Below are 23555 nucleotides of genomic sequence, written 5' to 3'. Positions count from 1 at the left end.
ATTAGACAGCATAATGGAATGGATTAAATAGACTAATCAATCATCAACTCCCCCCCACGATCAGTCCACACTTAGTAGAGACACTCTACTCTTTCACTTTGATTCTCTCAGACATGCACAACTTGGGCTGCTCTTCTGTGGAGCAGACTGTGGAGTGAGTGAGCAGATTAAGGTTCAGTTCAGTTTTCTTCCCTCAAGGACACTTGGTCATGACACATTACTGCTGATGATTGTTGCGAGGATCAAGCTAGTGACGTCTCAGCTGGAGAGCTGCTCTGATGGGAATTTGGTTTCTGACTATCCGGCGCTCCAGGCCGAAAAGAAGAGGACTTCCAACAGTGACCAGACTAAAATGGCTTCAGAGTCTTTAAAGATATGTATGTATATATATATATATATATATATATATATTTTTTTTTTTTTATAAATTTACTTCCCTCTGCTCTGAGTTTCCATAAAACTGTAAACACAACTTTCTCTGAGACGAGACGCAGTTACTGTTGTTATGTGAGATAAGCAGAAATACAATTTATACAAAGTTGTGTTTTTCTGCAAAAGACTCAAACAAACTAATGCTCACTAACAGATTTTGCAGAGGAGACTTCAAGTCCAAGTATAAGTATGGCAGCTGAATGGACCAACCATTAGGGACGTGTCTGCTCATTGATTAGTAAATTAATGTGTGGAGGCGTCTTTGAGTTTTGGATAGAAGTTGGGAAAAAGCAAGAGAAAAAAAAAATAGTGAGAACAGGCTTTTTAGAAACTCTGAGAATCTGTTGTCTCTCTTACTCCAAGATCACTCCGGTACTGCTCCATCCAACAATCACACAGCCTATAATGTAATGTAACTGCATGTCACGCAGCATTTACCACATTATTAAACACTCAGACACAGTTAGGCTCCGACAGTAGTGGAGATTTTTCCAAATAATAACGGGAAGACATTGAAAAACAAATCAAAATATAAAAGTGCATTAAAAAGAAATGAAGTATAATGAATGAAGTGAATGTGACTGTAGAGACGTGGAGGAAACATGAAGGCCATTTTCAATCACAGAAAATGAAGCTGAAGATAGAAAACTAGAAGAGTCGCCGTGACAGAAATATGCTTTCACTCTGCTGTATTCACATTCCTACCTCCTGTATATGGAAGCGATAATTCCTCATTACACTGTCCCAAACTGCAAGGCCTCCTCACTACCTTCTCTGATAATGCATATTCATGCATTGGTGACAATTTGTTCGATTCCTTTCTCAGAGTCATGACAGAAGGTAATCATTTCTTTGATAAAAGGCAAAGTTTAGTCATGTAGTGGGAAAAAAAATGTTTTAATGCCGACATCACGGCTTTCGAGATGATTAATGGTACAAATGCAAGGCCGAACCTCAATACCTGATAAAAAACTGAGAGCGCCCTGAGCAATGTCACCTTGGTGACACATAGAGAGTACAGAGATTGGTAGGGGAGGAGCAGGAGAGTCTTAATTGCACCCTGTCCTTCTTTGTTCTCCCTTGCACTGTGTCATTCTCTACAATACCACCGGGCTTGCACTCATTCGCCATGGTCGAGGCTAAAAGTGGGCAGGAAACATCTTACTGCTTCAAAGTGTGTGAGCTGTACAGTAAGTACACTCTGAGACAGTGCGTTTCTGAACTCTGCCTGTGTCCAATAAAGAATCAGTTCTCTTACACTAGATAGACACAAGCTGCAGATTGGGGGGGGGGGGGGGGGGTTACAGGCAGGAGGACATGACTAAAGCACAGACACCAGCAATTTGCCTTATCTAGTTTGACAGGCTCTGGAGTGGAGGCAGAGAGAGGGAGACGGCTTTTGCTCAGGTCTTTTGCCATAAACGATGAGAGAAAAGGTCCTCAGATGTTTGCAGTGGTGCGAAAATGAAGCAGGAGTCACAACAAAGAGCGATAGCAAATGTCTGGAGCTAAACCGCTGTGCAGCTGCGGAGGACCACCGCTCGCTAACGTGTTGGGTGAGGACATTAGTCAAGGTTTACAGCATTAAAGAATCAATACTGGAGCAGCAATGAAGGCAAACAGTGATATTTGGATTCATCTTCATGCCGACCGAGGATATCGAACTGCATTCCCTGCCCAAAAACCCACGTGAGCCATAAATCTCAAATGTCCAAAAGTGGCTGAATGCAAGACTGAATAATTCAGTTCAGATTGAGAAAATGCATGCGGATAAAACTAGGTGCCTACGCACAACCTCAGTAATAAAAATGAATATGTGTGAGGGCAAAGGCAGATAGGATTACAGATAGGGTTATGATACTTTGATGTGAACACTGTATAAACTAGCATCCCAAAGTCGCTAACAAAACCATTTCACAGTCTCACAGAGCTCACTGTCTTTGGGTCGAGCTAATAGGATTGGAGCATGAAACCCTTTCGGGAAATTGATTAAGCTCCTGTCAGACGGGGGTAAATGAGACAGAACAACACAAGTTTGCTAAACTATTTATGAATCTTTTAAATTTAGTCAGACTTTGCCATTTATTTTTGGGGCGGTGTTGTAACAGGACAAGTGAAAAGTGTGAAAAAGCCTTGGGGAGGCTGCAGCACTTACTGCATAAGAAAAACTCGACACCATCTGGTTGTTGTTTTATTTCTGTCATCAGTGCTTCCATGTACACTTACAATCCTGCACATGATGATTTTTCATGCACAGTAAAATCCAATTTTCTGATAAATCCAGACACAGCACAGCTCAATCTAATAAAGGATGCAGCATACATTAGCATATCACACATGCTGCACCTATCTGTTGATCACAAATGCATCTCACAACAACTGCAACTCCAACTGTGATGCTGCCACAGCGAAGGCTTTGGAGATGGATGTGCTGTACTTTGAGACAGGTGGGATGAAAAGCAACGCGCCGGCAGCAGTCAAGCTAGAGGCATATTTCAGTGTTCTTTTGCGCACTTCACAAACTTCACATTCTGAATGGCTTGACAGATTGGGTTCGGCAATGGGCCCCTATGTCTGTTCTTGTAATGTTCAACAAAGACGCAGGACAAAGTAGCATCAAGGTCTGAACAAAGTAAAGGAAGACTCCCGTTTCAGAAACTGGTTCTCTGACATGTTTTCCACAAACATATCCGACAAAAGACAGTTTGTGCAATCTCGGAGATGTGAGAGGACCTAATATACATGCAGGATGATTTTACTGTGCAAACTCACTGAGTATTATGGAATGGATGTTACTGCCCCTGCCAATTGGTGGGTGTGCATGTAAGATGCTATAAAAGACTACATTCAAGAAGTAGGCAGAGTTCTGGTTGCACAAACCTCCCTCCTTAAAAACAGACTTTCTCTGGTTGCCAAAATATCTAGTAACGGAAATAACCTCTGAGGTTTACGTAAAGCTCGATGGACCAGGCCAAAGAGACACATTGGCAAAAGCCAGATTTATACTGTGTGTCAGGCAGCTGCAGAGGACATGTGAGGAGGCTCCAGAGCTCATGTAAACCTCTGCATATGTGTAACTATTCATCAGGGCTATAGAGATACCACATGGAGACCACAAAAATTGTGATTGGGCAGCTTGTGTTGCTTGTGTTTTGAAGACAGTAGAGACTGAAAGAATTCATTATATATGGCAGTTCAAATTCTGTATCAGCACCATCTATTTTCATGCACAATTAGCCACACAAACACCGTAATGGTGTGCTGTTAAACCAGTGAACCTCATTAACCTCTTCAACCTCACCGGACCTACTGGTGGTGCCTTATAAACTACAATTTAATCACACACTGAGGTGATAAATACGTACCATTTTGTAATGATATGTTGTGTCATTTAGGAACCAAACCTTTGCTGAACCCTGAGCATCGGGCATTTCACTTGAAAGGAAACAAATGAAATTTCATTTTAAAGTGATTTATCCCTCTATTGCACAGAATATAAATGCATCTGTGACATAGTAATTACTGGCAGCGGCTTTTACTGAGAAGCAGCTTCATAGTGATGCACACTCAAGTGTTGATGGCTGCTGGGCCAACGTGCTGCCTGATAAAAGCTCATCTCGAGCTAAATTTGTGCATTTTTGCTGCTTTTTGGGGAATTGACTTTATTTCTGCTCCTACAGAGCTCTGCAAAGGGGAGTGAATCAGAAAAGCACAATACTCCTACCTGTTAGGTGAATGGGGAGACCTCTGAGTGAGTGAGTGTAGGTGTACAATACAACTCTCAAGAGTGGGAGCTAGGAGAAAGGCATACTAGGCCATGCTAGATGTTGCTTTGTAGGGGTGTTAATACAGATATCATTGAGTATCAGGTCATATTGCCTCCCTCTGATGATCACATAAAGGAATATTTCATCTTAAAATAAGTGGTTGAATTTGGTTCATCTATTCTCAACACAACAACCTCTGAAAATCATCTTTGACTTGATTAAAAAGTACTTCAGGACAGTTCAATATACACGTTGACCCACACACTATAAACACACCTCACTGAACCTGTTATGTAACTGACTATAAACAAAAAAACTGCGAAAAGAAGAGAAAGATTGATTGAAAATATCCGTTTCACATCTACAAATTATATCAGCTCTAACATTTGCACTGCTTCACCTTTTCTCTTCCTTAGTGATGAAAATAACAAAGTCGAATCAGAAGAAAAATAAAAAAATCAATCATAGCCAAGCTGAGCTCTTCGGCAGCGATGCTGTCAGTGAAGGAACATCAAAGAAAATCCCCAGACTCTCTGAGACTGAAAGACAAAAAAACCAAACTTACCTTTCTATCTATCTATCTATCTATCTATCTATCTATCTATCTATCTATCTATCTATCTATCTATCTATCTATCTAACTAACTATCTATCTATCTATCTATGCTAGAAAATCTAAAACAACTGAACATCCAGTTACAATCTCCAGTCTGACAGTGAGAGTCTAAGGACTCTGCTGAAGGCCAAGACTGTAACCTTGACTACTTTCAAGATGAAAGGGACACAAATTACATTGGACAACTGGAACAACAATTATGAGCTGGAGTGGGTTTAATGTCAAAACAGCGGCCTGGCAAACTGACAATGCACACTACCCTGAGGCCTAGTTCTTATAATTGCAGTCATATTACTGCCTGCGCAGTTGTAACATAACACTGCGTTTTCCAGATTACAGAGTGTGACCTACTCGTACCATAACCCCGGAAATGACTCAATGCTGTATGTATATCTGATAGTTCCATTATGCATGTTTCACTTCTTTGTGTCTCTGCAGCAGGTCGACAAAGACAAACTCTTGTCCATTTATTGTACTTGGCGATTAAAGTGATTCTGATTGATGTCAGAGCAAGAAATTCATTTAGTTTATAGAATTAATGCAAGAATTAAACATGATGCCTGTTCATCAAAAGCATAAGCCTTCATGAGCCGCCGTGAGGCCGTCTTCTTCCTAAAATAGCTGAGTAGTGTGGAACCGTGGTGAGCCCTGCACCCTGGTGACTTATTCCCTGATTTATTCTATCATTACTGTGAATGATCAGCCCTTCAAAACTCTCCTCTATTATCTCCAGATGGGATGACGAACCATATTTCATTCTGATTCAGATATTTATTGCGGTGATTCAGGGTAAAGACCGCCTGCTTGTAACCCTAAGAGGCCACCTATCTCTACCCCACACGCATACCCACACGCATACTGAATATATGAACATTTCTTACCATTCTGAATGTCCAATATGTGGTGTTTGTCTAACATCCACCCTCCCATGTTGGAGGCATCCAGTTCATAGCCTTGTAACACCGCCGTCCTCTTCTCCCACAGCACCACATCAAGGCAGGACTCATATTCATATCCCACTGACACTGAAAGTAATGACAGCAGATGCCTATGGTGAGCAAGGTTGCAACCTCCTTACCTGACGCTTACGGCAGCAATGAGGCTTGTACATCGTAAGACATTCAGCACACGTTGCAGCTGTTTTCTGTACTTGCTGCTTTCTCATTGACTATGTAATTTTCCCCAGCTGGGATGATTTTAGAAGACCCATGGGGTTTCTGTGTCTCACCTGCGCAGTTTATATTTTATGCACTTTCCTCTCATTTGTCTGTTTTATCTTGTGTAAATGCAAACAAACCACAATGTGAAACAGTGTGTAAAGTGGCAGGAATTATTTAAACAATAAAGGCTCAGATGGAGCACATTACACTCACAAACACATTGGTATGTTCACGGCCATAAGCCATGAGTGAATCCTGTTAATTGTCAGGGTTGTGGGGGTTTTCTCTGAAACATGTAAGCTGGAGTGCTCTAACATTCATCCTTCTTAACGTAATCCCTCAGCCTTTGAAAAAATTTGTGCAAGTTAGTAAAATGCAAGTGCATGTACTTCTGCACAAACAGGAACATGAACAGGAATATGAACCTAAGTACATCCTTAAGATGACACTTAAAATTATTCTTCTAAAAAAATAACAATTGTTCAAGATGTTCTGTTACGTATGATCTGATCAAAAGATTCTGTTAGTATTTGTCATTAGATTTCATTGTGACTATTGACTCCTTGCTGTGGTTTTTCAGACCACTGCCTCATAGGCAATATTCTAATCAGTGCACTGCTACTGAAATATCATACATGCAAAACACAGAAGTCAGCAAAAGAGCACTGGCCTTCAAAAATGCCTCACTGGGGGATTTCACCATTTCACACCACCTTCTATATCTTTATTGCACATGGAAATAAAAGCAGTCCCTGACTAAATAATCCTCAATTTCAAAAAACAAAATCAATCTTCAAAAGTTCAACCAAGGTTCATTGCCTGAAGGTAGCACGAGTATCTATCAGCGAACCTATGCTTACACAACATCTTTAGTCGGCGCTTCACAGCAGGGACTCACCCACAGCCTCTGCCAGGCCGAAGACCTTCTGATTGTAGGCGTCTGTTTTATCCCAGATGAAGGTGTAGGAGAGGTCGGGGAAAGCAGGGAAAGACTTCTGGAACTGACGGCCCATGACGGCCACCATCAGGTGGACCTTCATCAGGCCAAAGGGGAGACGGTCCTGGGTCAGGAGCACCTTGAGGATGGGCTTGTAGCCAGCTGCCCTGGAGCTCAGGTAGACCAGGTTAAGGTCACTGCCTGGTATGGCCACTTGCTCATGAAGGACCTATGAATTTAATTAGCAGTCAGTCTGGTGCCAAATACACAGTGTGAAGTTTAGACCTACTGTAAGTAACAGGAGCAACAGGAGTTTGCTGGTATTTAATGCAGAGGATGACTAATCACAGTAAATTATGTGATGTAATATATAACATGATATATTGCACTTCTGACATTGGGGTTCAGGTCAGAACAAACCCTTATTGTCATGTAAGAGATTTTTGTTGCGCCGATTACAGACATATAGGCTATTATATCTCAGACAGTCCAGGCAAACATCACCAGTTTCTGTTGAGTAGCCAAAACATTTAAAATAAGTTCTTATGCCAAACCACAGACTACATTAGTCTATATGCAAATTGAGCCAACTCCACCGGCAATAAATTAATTCTTCATTATTTGAGTCTGTGAGAGAAATAAATACTTTTACTTGAACACCACGACTCTAATAATCGACAAGTTTCACTCTCTTTTTATTGCAGAGTCCCAATTTTTGACTAGGCTGCATCTCAGACTGCCGTGATACTCATGCTGAAGCATGTCCAGACGATTTGGATTTTTTCCCTAAAATATAACACAGATATATTTTTTTCTAACCACTTTAAACAGTAAAAGCTGCAGAGTCACATTTTGCATTTAGGGATTTTCAACCCTGATTTGAGCCAAATGGATACAAACCAAAATCCTGAGGCATGTAACCTCCATGCGATGTGCCCTCAGAATTTATCAGTGTCGCTATGAGACAATTTATGGCTTAGTATTTGGGGAGACACCTGAATTCAATCAAAGCTCAAAGGCAAACTGAAAGACAAATCTGACTCTATTTAAAATAAGCGAGAGAAGCCATGGTGAAAGGAAGATAACAGCATTATCGTTACTCCGTATTTGTGTCGAGTTGAACACTGCAGCTTGTAATGTTGGGATCAAACATGGGTTAAATTATTAAAGCCATTCACAACAATCAGATACGAGCAGGAATTTGGAATTGACCATAAAAGCCATGTAATGTGATGCCCCCGTGTTCGCTCTGTGACGGCGTTCTCACCTGGGTCTCTGGGATGATGGGACTGTCCTCCGGGGAGGTCTTGTATAATGTGGAGAGGGGCGTGGCCAGGATGAGGGGGTTGGGTCTGAACAAGCCGGTCAGGTAGCAGCTGGGGATGTCGTTTTCTTCCCGCTTCATCACCACGGTGTCCATCACATGGAAAACGTTCCAGGGCAGCCACACTGTGCGGTGCAACGTGGGGAACGGGGCACGCTCGTAACTCAGTGTCAAAGAAGCACCGCCATTGGCCAGGAGGTCAAACCTTAAGGAATTATCATTAAATGGAAACATGCAAATACATTGTAAAACACAAAACAGTAAGTGACAGGATAAACAGTACATTCATGAACTATAAACATACTAGATTCGGATTTGCAGAAGCTGCCAGTCAATTAAAACTTACTTTCATAGTTTTGGCATGATGACATCACATACTCACTAAAGTAAATGTTGAGATCTGAGAACATGTCAACATCGTAAGATCAAAATCTGACTGGGCGAGATATACAAGCCGCCAGATGATCAGACACTGTGTAAACAAGTCAGTTCTTTCTATAAACCACTTTATCACTTATTGCACAAGAAATCAGTGTGTGCAAGACAAGAACAGTAGGTTAAAGGTGAAGAGGGTTTGTTTGAAGCCTGTATGACTGTACGAGTACTGCTGCTTCTCACCCCTCAGGACTTCTCTTTAGCAATCTTGACACATTTCCACATCTCAGCAATTAACTTGTTGTGTAAGATTTTATCATTATGGATTAAAATGATGGCCAAAACGTGGGCTGTTATAACTTTTTGTAATTTAACTTGAAGTGCCAAGAAGCAAAGTAAATATTTATGTCAAGACTAAGCCTGATAATACTTTTTCAATGGAAGAGAGAACTTTTCCCTTTCAAGTGAATTCCCTCCGTACAGCCTCCATATATTATTATCATTCACTGAGTCTAATTTATGACTTTTGTTTAACCAGGCATGGCGTAAGAAGACACTTTCTGGTTGAATATGGTTGGAGTCTTGAGTCCTGGGAGTTTCCTCTGGTGAACTGGTTTTAATTAGTACGACATTACTCAGGGAAAAGTTACTGATTTGGAAATGAAGGGCGAGTCTTTGAAGTGCTGCTCTATATATTCGACGAGCTCCACTACCCAGGGGGTAAAGCATCTGTGTGGTGACATTGCATGCATTCACATGCACAAAGACACACACCCTCACAGATTTGAATGCTTATGCACATCTCTCATGCATGAACCCACACCCAGGATGACACACACACACACGGATACACGCGCCAACAGCCAAGCTGTGCAGCTGACCTACAACAGCTTCCTTCTCGAGCTCTCTCCACTTTGGGCAGTGGGGAGCTCACAGCTGCAAGAGGCCAGGCTTTGATGCTGCCCCCCCCCTCCTTCTTAACATACTGAGCGGATCTGTTGGCTAACCAAGTGTGATTATCCCCGACCATTTATCACGCTCCTTGTCAGAAGAGTTACAGGGCAGAATATCTGAAGAAATCAGCTAATCCTCAGCTATCTGGGGACTCAAGGATTGTGCTTCATAACAACAGCTGTACAATTCTCTGCCACTCATAAGCCTTTTATTCCACACTGTCAACACATAAACATGGCCTCTGTCTGCTGAATTTGAATGACGACCTGGTTCACTATCTCTGGTGAGCATCTGCGAAATTAAGCTCCTACCTGAAGTGAACCTTTCCTGTAAAATATGTGACATACGTTTGTCTTGTATGTATTTGCACTCCTATTATTAAGGAGCTGCCTGTGGTAATAGCAGGAGAAGGTCAGATAGTAATCCCATGTTTTACTACACCATGGGCAGATTGATTCTACCCTTGCTGATTCAATGCATTTTAAACAGCCTGGTTCAAAATGGCCTCCACCACTGTGACATTTGCATGAGGAATTGTTCTGGGGCACAATGTGCTGCTGTTTCGATTTGTTTTGAATGCTTTCTGGATAACTGCCAGGACGACTCTCCCACTACTTGAACGCCTTCCTGTGTAATTTTTTTCCATACTGGTCTGGGGACAGCAGTGCATAGCACAGATAAATCACTGCGAGAGCAAAGGTGGAACCTAAAGGCTGAGCTGCCTGTGAGAGACTGCTCATGTTTATTTGGACATGTAAATCAGTGTTGGTAAATGTAGATGGATCACTGTCTACCTGCATGTGGCACCTATGGATGCGTGTGTGCATAGAGACTCCCTTACATGCCATCCTGCCGCGTGGTGGTGTAGCCGTACTCTGGATAGTGCAGAAAAGACACGTTGACTCCAATCAGCGGCGTCCCGTCTCCCGTGAGGACCTGACCCCGGATGACTGATGCCAGGCTGCGTGGGCAAACAAACACAGAAAGGGCTGAGTAAACAAACAATGCCAGTCGGCATCAACAAGCGGCCACGCCATCAGTTGCTAACAACAGTTATTCCTTTGCCAGCGGCATGAGCAGGGAGGTATGATTTACTGAGCCTTAGAAGCACACACATGTCAGTGTCTGTTATTCATGAAAATGCCACCTCACAGAGCACCTCTTTGTGTCTGTTTACTGCTTTTAGAAGCCCATAATTCAATAGGATGAGGGTTTCAAGACATCAAGGACTATAAAGATTTTTTCAGAATGTTGCACATGTATTGCAGCATTTATATTCCACGAGGACACAGAAATTGATGTAAATTTCTTCTCATGCTTAAGATCTATTTCTATTAAAAGCAATATTATGTGGAGACAGGATGCAACATACAAACATATAGCTCTTTAGGGCAATTCAGTCTGTGAGGCCAGCACAGAAAACAGTGGGCATCAAAGCTTTGAATGTAAAACACACATCTTATCTAGCCAACATGAAATATACACACAGTTAAATAATCAGCCTGTTAAACTCCACTTGGTAAATGAAGTGTACAATATATTCAGCAGTGGGCAAATCAAATGAAATTCGTGAGTGAAATATTCACAGTATTGTTATCGCGCTGACCTTGCTGAATTAAGAATTTACCCTAAATTGTATTTTCGAGACGATGCGATCAAAGCGTGATTATTCTTTGCAAGTACTTTTACTTTCAAAAATGAGTCTTTTGTCAGTGTCGTACCCAAGTCTTGTGCTTGCTAGCGTGATAAATGTCTGTGGTAATACTTGTGATGAAAGATAATATATCAACAAGAATTGTGTTAAAACGAGCTCTTCAGCTCGGTTACAGATATCCTCTTGATGTGAGAAGTTGCAAAGCTTGGCGCCTGATGTGTCAAGAGGCACTTTATAGGAATTCAGAACAACAAAATGCAATGCTGGAGGCAAACTGTCACACAGAAAAAAAAAAAAATGAAAAGGGGGTTTGACAAAAGAAGTGCAATGCTACAATACAAACGAATCGCCACAGCAGTTTAGAGAGGTGAAGTCATAAATAGTGCCGATGTGAAAAGGAAATGTAACTTGAACACAAAAAATACAAACTGTTGAGGAGTGAAATGTTAAAACATGAAGGTTTTTGTTAGTTTGAAGTCTATGGAGGAACAAATAAATAAATAAATGCAGGAAAGGTTTTCTGAACAAAGATCTTCTTTGCCACCTGTGTTTTTTTTTTCATACATTCATACCTGGTGGCTGCCTTATATAACCTACCTCCTACTACTGGCCAAAGAGCAGTGCCACCAGAGCAGGTGGGGAAGGTTAAATACTTCACTTAAGGCCACCTCTGTGGTACTTATTCTAGCATGGGAGAGAATTACTCATTCACTTTCCCCACCCACCCAGATTTTCCCTGCTGGCAAATGGATTTGCTTCTGGTCAAAAGGCTCTCCACCTCCAGCATCCCCTCCCTTGCTTTTACCAAAAAAAACTGTATTTTCTTTGACGTTTTTTGCTTCATAAATCACAGACACGGAAGGTTCATACATGATTAAAGCCTCAGATATCCTCTGTGATTATTCAACATGAGCGCTGGCCCTTCAGGTAAAACTTGGCCAACACTGCTTCTCTTTCCTATATTCTCAAGTGTGAAGTAATTTGTTAAGTCAGTCCTTTGTTTGAAAGTAAGTAGAGGAGACAATGCAATATTTCTCCATCAACATTTAATCATTCCCCACTTCTCAACCACAGAGCAGAATTTTAAAAGTGTTCCCTCTGCATTTGTCACTGGTGGGCAAAAGATGTCTCATTTTGCCACTTTATCTCTGGGTCATTACGTATATGAGACGGGGATGATCAACAGCTTTAGCCCCTCTTATTTCCCTCCCGCTCCACGCCTGGCACAACCGTCTCCCATCCTTTATTTACCGGTTCGGGGAACAAGGCCACTTAAGAGCCCCGGCGAAGGTTCACTCCTTCTTCCCTGTGTCTCTATTAATCTTTAGAGAGGCAGACAGATGCTACAAGAGCCGAATCCCCAAAACAAACGGCAACTCACACCACCTGCTGAGACCCCAGAAATGAATCATATAATACATTCATTCATATCTGTCACTGTCTCACACCGGCAGTAAAAAAAACACCATCTGAGAACCCATTGGGAGACTTGTGTTGGGACACGTGATACAGCTGGGGGACTGGTGGTGGTGGTGGTGGTGGCGGCGGCGGCAGGGAGCGTGGGTGGTGGGGCCGAAACCACAACACATGTTTTATTCTCTGTGCTGTACGAGGGACGAGTTCACTGCAGAGTTCTGAAACCCGACCACACACTGAAATCTGCTCCCTTTCTCTTTGCTTACACAATGCCTTCTTAAAAATGGAGGGAGAGGAATGACCTCTAACCGTTTCCCATCACTGTACTGTTAAGACATCAGATACTCCACGACTAGACATAACAGTCACCGCTGCTTTTGGAAGTCTTGATGCTCTGCTGGCATTGTTCAAGCGCGTCAGGGACTTTTTTATAATGTATACTCTGCAAAGGCTGTCAATAAATAATTCACTTTATAACCTCAAATGAATATTTGAAAAATATGGGTCTCCAAACAAACTCTGTCATGACTAAATTCGACTTCATTACGTGACTCTTCCCAAAAATTATTTCACACGTGTAATGTTTGTGCTGATAAGATACAATAAAAAAAAAAGGTAATTAATTTTGTCATATTTAGTCGTATGTATGTTTGCTGAGCTTCTAAAATGCACCATGATGTTTTGATTGTAAAACTAACTTCTACAAGGAGATAAAAAGGCAAATGAATATTTTGAGCAAGAGAGCTAATGCCACTGCCAGACATGAAATCGACAGTAAGCTGAAGACAATGAGGATGAGGATTACTGAGAACCCGGCTGGGGGGGAATTGCCTCATTCTATATTTTCAGTAAAGCATGCTATTTACATAAGGATTACTTTAAACTATTGGAGGAAATATTCCCAAAGCCTTCTGCACACAGTTGGCAATCATTTTCCTCTACATCAGTCACAAAATAAACTCTACTCTTGATTGTGAACAGATGTGTGCTCTTGGTGAAAAATATAACTATGTCTCCTCAGTTTGCATATTGATGTAGCCTGCTAGTCTATTACTGGGTGTTCTGTCCCTTGATATGAAACTTTTCAATCATTGTTTCTACCTTGGACAAACACCTTAAAACTTTAGTTTCTGGAACAAGCTGTAGAAAAATGTGCGGTCACTTAACAAGGTGTCATGGATGAAAACAGAGACCCAAAACTAGAAGGTCACAGGTTTAATACACTTTGTGAGTGATATGGAAAATAAATCCTACAACTAAAAGTAATGTGAGGGAAATGTCTATAGCCATGCTAGCTGGTCTGTGAGTCTGTTCAGACCCAGCAATGATTTCAGTTAACGTTAGCATGTTGATGTTTAGCAGGTATAATGGTTACCACGTTCTCTATCTTGTTCTTAACATGAAAGCATGCTGAGATTTGCTAATTAGCATTAAACACAAAGCACATGTAGACTTACAGGAATTTCAGTCACTTATAAAGGGGTTATTTTTAAGTTTTCTCTGCCGCTGAATGTGGTTTCTGGCCAGGAGCGGGTTGTGATAATTGTCACTTGACAAGAGCGTTAGCCATTGTTCCAATTACAGAAGAAGAAGTTATAACACGGTCTCTGAGCAGCGCTACATCTTCAGGGCAGATTGGAGGCTACAGTGAGTCGGACGGGCTGGGGCTAGCTGGTTAGCATGCTAACTTCAGTAGAAGAAAAGAGGTGGTAGAGACAAGCGTTAAGATTGGTATTGCTTTTTCCACAGCTGGAGACAGCTGATTTTTGATTTGTGTGATGGTGAACTCACAACGTTTCTTCTAGACTGATAAGTAAACAGCTGTTAATACCAACGCTGGCAATAGCAAAACTTACAAATAGCTCCTTCAAGGTCATAAACCAATTGGACAAATTAAAATTCTGAGCTGATGATGATGCTTGATTAAATGCTAAGAGATCACCAAAGAGGCTTCAATTCATCCTGAGGGGAATACGAGTGTTTGGACAAAATTTTAAGCCCATCCATACAGTAGTTACTGAGACACTTCAGACACTTGGAGCAAAGCGGTGGGCTAAACGACAGATCAACATTGCCATGCACAGTCATGCAACTAGCGTTGCTAAAAAGTAACACTATGTGCAACACTTAACAGTCCTCTGCCTCTAAAAGGCAACTTTATGAACTTGAAAAATGGAAAATGTAGCTAATTATGTATCAAATAATAGCCACAATATGTGTAATTTCTATAGATCTTGCACCCAATAATAATGTACAAAACAAAATATCCATTTCCTCTTGTCTGCTGTTACAGAGCACAAAAACAGCATTGACTTCTTGGCTCTTTGCAGACTCTCTGTTCATGCGGCTGATTTAATGTGATTCTCTGTTGGAGAGACAGTTTCTAGAAAGAAACCCTTTCTAGCTAATATCAAAGAGAAAGTCTATTTAAGTGGGCCAGCCTCAGATATTCAAATACACTGTGTGATGGCCAGCTTGTTGATGATTAAAAAAAAAATGGTTTCTGATAAAAGATATACATTCATGTGAAAACAGTCTCTTCAGAGAAATGTTTGCTGTGCTTTTCTTTCCAATTTGGAGGACCACATGTTGTTGTTGTTGTTACCTTGGTGTACGAAACCTTATCCTCGTGTTCTTACAGCCATCAAGGCTGTTTTTAGCAAGGAACAAGAGCTCTTGAGCTACTTAAGCTTCACTTGTTAAAAAAAAAAAAAAAAATGCTTGTGGCAGCGAGACCACTGTAAACACACTTGTCAGTGGGGCTGCACAGACAAAGAGATGTGAGATTCTTTGACGTTTCAGAGTGGCTGCACAAACACAGGTGCCTCTCCCCAACTGGTAATGAGACAGCAAACAGCTAACGTGATCCAAATCATTAAGGAGCTGTCAGTAATTCATTAAGCCGCTCACCTGCTGTTGAACGGGTTATCCCAGGGTATCACATGACTGCCGCTGGGACCAATCAAAAAACTGACACGGTCATAAAAGCCTTTCGATGTGGGCTGGGCGGCTGAACTCTGGCCCTGGCCTGCGATGGCAGTGGGGTCAGGTGAGCCACGACAGTAGGTCTGACCCTGGCAGGAGATTTGAGTGCAGCAGTCTGGGTCCATGCAGTCGATGAGCCCATCTGGAAAACAGGAGGGACAGTTGAGTCAGGGAGGGAAAGCCTTGTTGACCTGGATGTGTTAGGGCTTGACAAAGAAAACGTGAGCATCTCCATTACTTTGTTGAGCTCTGGTGCACACAGATGACTTCTAACATGAACTTAAGTTCATTAAAGTGACAGCAGAGATCCTGAGTTGACATTAAAGTATGAACTATTGAAAAGTGTGTCACCTAATATGAGCCTCAAAAGTTCTGGGCTTGTTGATCAGGCTGAGGAGCAGTTTATTAAAAATCCAGCTTGTGGGGTATTAATAGTAATTCTAGTCTCAACTACTTTTTATAAGTGATCCACTGTATATTTTAAAGCACGTTGTTGAACAATCTGCTCTGCTACAACATTTGCATATTCTTTCCAGTGAGAGTTTATGTATGATTGATTTGTTTTGTTTGTTTGCACTGTCACTGAGGAGCCACATCAAAGCCAATTTGCGGTCTGGCACAATAAGTGACACACACACATACACAAACACACACACACAAATACACACACATTTTTCTGAAGCTAAAAGACTATTTGTACGAGGCTTTTACTTCTTCCTACCTCCCTCATTATCCTTGCCATCTGAGCAGAGCGTTTCGGTCGCTACATCGCATCCCAGCCCTCTCCACCCTGACTGGCAGATGCAGTGCCAGACGTTTTGATCCAGGACGCACCTCCCGTTGTTGTTGCAGAGCCCGGGGCAGCCGTCTGTCAACACATCATGTATGTGTCAAACAGCCGAGCAAGTCAGAGCAAGAAAATCAGGAGTAGAAAAGGGAGGGTGGGGAGGGGGGGGGGAGAGAGACAAGAGCCAAGGGGTTGGGGGCATTTGAGTGGACAGAGGTAGAGGAGGGACAAAAATGATAAAAGACAGTATTGAGTGAACATACAGTACGATACACCTCTGACAGGACTGGGGATGTGGGGGAGGGTGTGTGGAGTTACAGTCGTTTCACATGAGTTTCAGGAGCAGGTTCAGCTGCGCTGAGAAGTGAAATGTATGGGATGAAAAAAGGGAGAAACCTGCTGAGCTGTTTATTTAACAGGCCAATGGGAGATACCAAAAATGCATGATGAGTCAAATCCTTGTGGCAGATGGAGTTTTTTATGTTTAAATCAAAGTTTGAATGGCTCTTATTGAGTTCAATTGCCTTCTATTTGGGTCCGTGAATTCTCTTAGTGTCATTTTCAAATCAAGGGCTGCACTGGAGTCAAATTCACATTTTTTTTTTTTTTTTTTTGTATTTGAATGCATATTTAAAACATTCTCTGTGAGTTCAAAGTTGCATAAATCCCATCTAAGAGGCTGAAATTCAGAGGAGTTCATTTCTTTTGCCTGAAAATAATGAACGTAGGAACAGCCCATTGCAGACGTTAGAAACACTCATGTGAAGTAACAGCAACATCAAAGGAGAGAGGGAAGTATATATGTAAATAGGAGAAGAAGTGTGGGAAGAAGAGGGAGGATCAAGAGTCTCTACATATACAGAAAACAGAGCACTTGCTGCCAGATCACATTCCTTCTAGTGGAGGGTGAAGACAGGGAGCCGGAAAATGACTAAACCACACCAGTTTGGGGCGTTTAATCTGGCAGACACAGGGAATTAAGACAGGGGGGTGTGGGGTGGGGAGAAGGGACCGTGGAGTCTGGTGTGAGACTGGTTAAGACGGACAGGAGATGAGGGGACATATCGGGGGGAGCAGGATCACAGCAGAAACATTATGATCGACTCGGACATAGAACAGGTGTATAAACGCCGTGCTAGGAAAGACAGAGAAAAGGGAGGGATTGTTTGTGACAATCTCCCTGGGGGGGTAGTGGTTCAATTTACCTTTATATCCTATCTTGACTGCTCCTATTACACGACCGAGGAAAGGGAAACATTTGGAGAAGAAAATTACTTATCTCTGAGGTGGCAGAGAGCTAAGACTGACAAACACATTTACTTATTGTAACTTACAGGGAGCACAAAAAGTGTAAATGGTTGCTGGCATAAAGCTGATGTACCTGCCAACTTTGTTTCAATATTTGGAAAAGAAGCTTTTGCAGGTAGTTTTTCCCGAAGATTATGGTTGCCTTTGCCACGTTTCAGCTTCTGCTCTAATTTCAATCTATCGACTGTGTATGTAAATCACAGTCGTTATGGTGATTGAGCTGAATAGCTAATACTAAGCATGAGTGACAGGATATGACTGAGCTGCGAGCTCACCCATTTATTTTTTTTTCTTTAAAAAAAACAAAAAAAACAAGAGTTTACATTTTTTTTTTCATAAGCAAAACATAGGTGTTCAGCTGGACCAGAAAAAAACATCTTGCATGAAGAATATAATTCTCAAGCAAAGTGAAAGTTTTTTTTACCTGATACTCTGGAATCCAGGGCTATACATGTAAGCCAAGAGGGAGTTGGAGAGAGACAGATAGGTAGGCAGACAGGCATACAGACATAAAATAGAGAAGAGAACGGATATAAGCAGAAGTTAGGTAAAGAAATGCAAACAGAGAAAACAAGTAGAAAATTGATTTGAGAGACAGAGAGAGACAAAAAAGACAGAAGCTGCAGATTTGGAAGATTAGATTCTTAGTTTAGCTTCAGTAAAAGGGGAAAAAATTCACTGTTTGACAAACTTAGAGTGTGGATGTTAATTAAAGCAGCAAGTGATTAATCAGAATAATAGATGCTTCCACGGTCAAAATCATCACTTTTTTCTGTAAAAGCGCCTTGGATGGTGATTATATTTCTCTCCATAGGAACAACATAAAAGAATTCAGCATCTTAAGCCTAGTAAAATATTCGTTGTTAACACTCTCCATCTGCTTAGCTTTTGCCAAAGCAAGACAGGCTAACACAAAGGGAACACACTGTTTCTCTAAATATCTGAGTGTTATAACACACTTTGTTTTCAGACTATATGAGCCAGTTTGATCTGGGCCTGCTTCAAAACATTTTCCTGTCTGCTTGTCAAGAGGTATGTAGTTTCGCCCGCACTCTAATATGAACGCATCATGAGGCAGAATAATAAACTTTTTCTTCTTTTTTTTTTTTTTTTTTTTCAATTTTGCCGTCATCTCCACTTCAGTGATTTCAACAACTGCACGGCAATGAAACAGCAGTACACTAAAACGAATCACAAACACCTTAGTGGTAAACTTCAGTGCTGAGAAAGCAGTGACAGTGGGTTAAGTCTTGCATATAAAACAGGATCTAGATACGTGTGACAGAAGAATGGCCAAGGAAGTCCTCTATTCATGCTCTGGCCATGTAATGTGATTAAAAGGCGCTTTGTGCAAATGGCAGTTATTCAGGGTTTGAAAGACAAAATAAGCTCCCGGTTCTCCAAGAAAAGGTAATGCATTGCCCATTCATCCCCTCTGCATCCAAAGCAAGGAGTTACTTTCCTGACGGGAGCCTTAAACAGGGGGAGAGAGAGAGAAAATGGACGGCTCACAGTCGGCCCCGAGGAGGGAAAAGATTAATACGATCAGGAATGTGACCCCTCCAACAACTCCCTCACTGCAATCCCCTCTCCCCCTCAGAGATGGAGCCTCGTTGTGGATCCATCTCTGTAAATACGTAATTAGAGTTCAACAGTTTGGAGAGTGCCAGATCTTTGTTTCTCAGGGAATTTGTCGTCACTGAGAGGTTGGAGATGACACTTGGGGGAATGCTGTTTGACGCGGCGTGTCAGGGTTTAACTACAGGACCTTTGACAGGGGGTAAGGTGTCAACGAAGTTTGAGTTAAAGGTCAATAGGAAGTGACATCTCAGAACTCATTATCCTCATTAATGCCAGGTGAAGCACTGCCATTCCAGAAAAATGATATTCTAAAGAGGCCTTCCCGTGGCTTTTCCGCTCCCTAAATACCTGCCCTTGACTTGCTAATACAAGAGCATCACTTCAGCAGTCTGAAAGGTGGAATATCTAAATGGGTGATAGAAAAATTACAAAGTTGATGTGAGGTGTTGCAAAAAAGAAAAGAGATTTCGAAAAAGAGTGAAAAGTGAAGTACGGAATAGATCACATTTTCTCATTTCTTTTGATTCTTTCTTTCTTTTGAAAGATGCTTGACAATCATTTAGATTCTCTCCATTGACAGAACTGAATGTTGGTTTTAACCCATTTAATTCAAACATTTACACATGCAACATTTTTGATGTTGATGAAGTGCATCTGCTAAAGATGGAGTTCAATTTAATTATGGTTTTATATTGTTTCTATTGCTTAATATAGTTAAATCTATAAAAAATGCAACATACAGTGGTAGTAGAAAGTAACATAAAATGGAAATACTCTTCATTAATTAATATCTCACAATTGTACTTAAGTGTAGTACTTAAGTAAATGTTCTCAGTCACTTTCCATCACTGACTGCGCCTGATCAATAATAAGAAAAACAATGAGCCCAATGATGGAGATTCTGGCCAGTGTTTGATACAGTTCCAGTTATCTCTGGAAAATAAACTGCAAGAAACACAGCAGTTTATTCATTTACCCACTGAAAACATCTATAGAAACCACTAGTCACTAGTTTGTCATGCAAAGCCGCATGCTTAGAGTCTGTAGGCAGCAACAGAACTGTGTCATGATCTGTGTCCTTCCAACAGATGCTTGAAACTGCATGGGATATACTGACATTCACACTCCAAAGTTGCCCTTTTAAGCCTGTCCATAAATGAATTTCCTGTAGTTCATGCCCTTCTGTCACGTGTGTGTAGGTGGACGGTGCTGTATGTGTCACCGTGGCTCACCGATGGTGCAGTGTTCACCCGTCCAGCCCTGGTGGCAGTCACACTTGCCCTCTCGGCAGACTCCGTGGTCGATGCAGCGTGGGTGACAGTCCCTCTGCTCACATTCTGGTCCTGTCCAGCCTTCCTCGCAGTGACACACGCCGCTGATGCACGAGCCGTGGGGACCGCAGTCCACCACACACACCTCTGTTGCAAAAAGAAAAAAAAGAGACAGGTAACTTATTTTCTGTGAAAAAGACACTTTTTTATTCTTCCGCTTTTTATATTCTGCATCTGCAACTGAAGAAAAACACTCTGTTGTTTGCTGAGGAGTGTTAGTTCCCTCAGTAAGAGAGGGCCAAAAGTTAAATTGTGAAGGGCCCATTTTTTAAAAACTGCTTGATAAAAAATTCTGGCATTATAAGGCAACTACTAATGTAAGATAGTATTTCGTCAAGAGGCTCAAAATTACTGCCTTCTATTAAAGGAGATCTTAAGAAGCATCATTTTACGTGGAAAATGTCAGGCCTTTACTGCCTCCTCTTGCTTGATGGATCTCAATGGACTTGCCGTGTACATAGTTCTTTTTTAAATCAGTGTGGAGCAGGATATGCAACTGACATACAAAAATGTCAGAGCATTGAAACTCCACTTTTATTCAGCTGCCACTTTGCGAAAATACACAATGAATAGTTTAGAAAAAAACAAAAAACAAAATAAAAAAACGAGGATAACGCTTCCTCTAAAAGGTATCACATTAATCTTGATATATAGTGTTATTACTTTTATGGGTTCAGGCGATAATAAAGTGCCTTAAATTCTTGGTGCTTGACATTTAATCTGTAAATTCTGTTTTCTATAATACAGACAGCAACAACGCAGTGCCCTCAGAGTGCATTAAACCAACCAGTGTGAAGGAGACTGTGTTGGAATGCGCGTTGAAGGGATTAAAGTTTAAACAGAGCATCAAAAAGAAACAAATTGTGCACTGATATGTGCTCTTATGAAGGCAGATGGATGATATCTGATTAGGTTTACATCTATTTTATGTAAAAAAAAAATAAAATAAAAAAAAATTCCTCAGCAGCAAATTCTGAAGGACTTTAATGTGCTTATCAACAAACAGGTCCAATCAGTGTAACAACCACTTTTTACCATCTGAAACGACTTCAAAGCTTATCACACAAAATGTAAGTATGCTCTGAATAATTAGCCTGGGATAATAGAGGCGGCCTTTTTTTTTCTGTGCACACGCACAGACAGGCAACACAGGCTATTATTGTCATTTTTGATTCTGCAGCCACTTTAACTAATCTTTATCAGAGTAATGTCAGAGGCCAATTTATTTCCTCACGAGTGCAGAAGGCTTAAAAATGAAACAAAACCTGTCATCACTCAAAAAGTCGAAATTCAGAGCAGAGGAACAATAAATCACTGCAATCACTGTTCATCTAAAAACCTCTAAAACAACTCATTTCCAGGTTTTACATATTCCGAAAGCTCATTTGCATGGAGTCTTGGCAAACTGAGGCGAGGATGGTGGATATGAGCAGGTTCTTATGTCTGGACTCTGGGAGATGTTAGATTAACAAGGTTTTTTCAAGTACAGAGCCTCGGAAACTGCAGAGCAGCTGTGAATCTGTGTTATCTTCAGAAAAAGTAAAATTCAAATGATTGAATCCATGGGTGGTAAGTAAATCAGTGTGTACCAGGGTAAAACTGATGCTCGACAAGCTGTGGCTGCTCTTGTGTGTGAATAAGAAATGTTCATTTACTGGAACCAAGAGCTTCTATCAAAGCTTCTGAACAGAAGAACCATAAAGCTTTCTGCTGTGACAATAGCCGTCAGTGTGCTGGAGGAAAGTAACTCAAGTATGTCCTCAAATTTTAAGTGACTAGATGCTCCAGGGAATATATATAGCCCCATAACCGAAAAGTTTGTGACTTTTTAACAAACTTGGTACAGCCTGCAGGAAAATCAAATTAGCCAAGAACCATGATTCTTCCACCTAAAATAACAAGTCATGGATAAAATATCTACTTATCTTTATTTTTGTATTATTGTTAATCCACTCCACTACTACTGCTTTACCCACACTCACCCCCTTTACTGAGGCTCTTTTAACTGTCTGTTTCCAGCTCTCTGAATAGAGTTTTTCTTCGATTGAGAGACCTTGGATGGTTCTGATTAAGTCGAGCCGACACTGTAGAATATTAAGCATGCCTCTGGAGGGGAGTCATTCGATTCCAAAGGGATACCTCCTTCCCATAGAATCTATGCAATCAATTTTTCATTAGTGCAAAAGTGTTTATCTGCCTTTAACATGCCCCTGACTCGAGCTGGATAGGGGTTGTGGGCGGTCGATCCATGCTATGCGCTTGTTAATTAAAGTTTATTTAATTGAAGAAGAACCGCAGCATTAATTAAGAAGGAATCCTCCACCCACCCAGGTGGGTAAACACCCCAACTTTTGGACTGCATCAAGGCCAGCCTTGTACGATCTGCTATTGACAGGCCTGAGATATCCTGCTGAGTGAGTGTCTGGATTTTCGAAAGCTTTAACTGAATAGCAAATTACCTCTCTTTAAAAAAAAAAAAAAAGAAAGAAAAAAAAGAGATAATAATGTGAGACACAAAAGAAAAAAAAAAGTCTGTTCACCAAAACAATCATTCTTTCTTCTTGGGCACCGACCAAACACACTGCATGGTGCTTCAAAAGGTCTGCGCACACATCTATCATCTCAAAAATACCATCCAGTCTACTTATTTTCAACTGAATTTCAGCCAAGAGAAATATATTCGACAGCCTTTTCACTGACAAAAACAACCACAGCTTCTGCTTTTAATTGTTTCATTCAGTTTGGCCATCGTGTCTCTCTCACAGAGAATGAGTCTATTCTGTGGGGGGAAACAGCCAATATATCACCTTAATCTCAGGCACTGATAACAGATTGGGAGGGGTCGGCCTTTGAACTAACATGTCATTAACCTGTGTCGAAAGGCAACAGCTCTGAATACAAAGCTGGTAGCAAATGAAGAGGCTCTGC

General features: G+C 41.3%; 1 protein-coding gene across 1 annotated transcript in view; it reads right to left on the bottom strand.

Moving 5' to 3' along the window:
- tenm3 (teneurin transmembrane protein 3) overlaps positions 1 to 23555 on the bottom strand; it is a 121933-nt gene that overhangs the window by 22781 nt on the left and 75597 nt on the right. The window contains exons 11-19 of the mRNA XM_022759888.1: positions 20529 to 20714; positions 18140 to 18160; positions 17613 to 17636; positions 16342 to 16488; positions 15546 to 15762; positions 10407 to 10526; positions 8180 to 8441; positions 6874 to 7141; positions 5697 to 5840 (exon numbers count right to left, since the gene is read on the bottom strand). Of these exons, the coding sequence (XP_022615609.1) occupies positions 5697 to 5840; positions 6874 to 7141; positions 8180 to 8441; positions 10407 to 10526; positions 15546 to 15762; positions 16342 to 16488; positions 17613 to 17636; positions 18140 to 18160; positions 20529 to 20714 (1389 nt within the window). The remainder of the gene's footprint in view (positions 1 to 5696; positions 5841 to 6873; positions 7142 to 8179; positions 8442 to 10406; positions 10527 to 15545; positions 15763 to 16341; positions 16489 to 17612; positions 17637 to 18139; positions 18161 to 20528; positions 20715 to 23555) is intronic.

Source organism: Seriola dumerili, unplaced genomic scaffold, assembly GCF_002260705.1.
Source record: "Seriola dumerili isolate Sdu_G_001 unplaced genomic scaffold, Sdu_1.0 BDQW01000331.1, whole genome shotgun sequence".
Lineage (NCBI taxonomy): Eukaryota > Metazoa > Chordata > Actinopteri > Carangiformes > Carangidae > Seriola > Seriola dumerili.
This window is presented reverse-complemented; position numbering and strand designations above follow the sequence as displayed.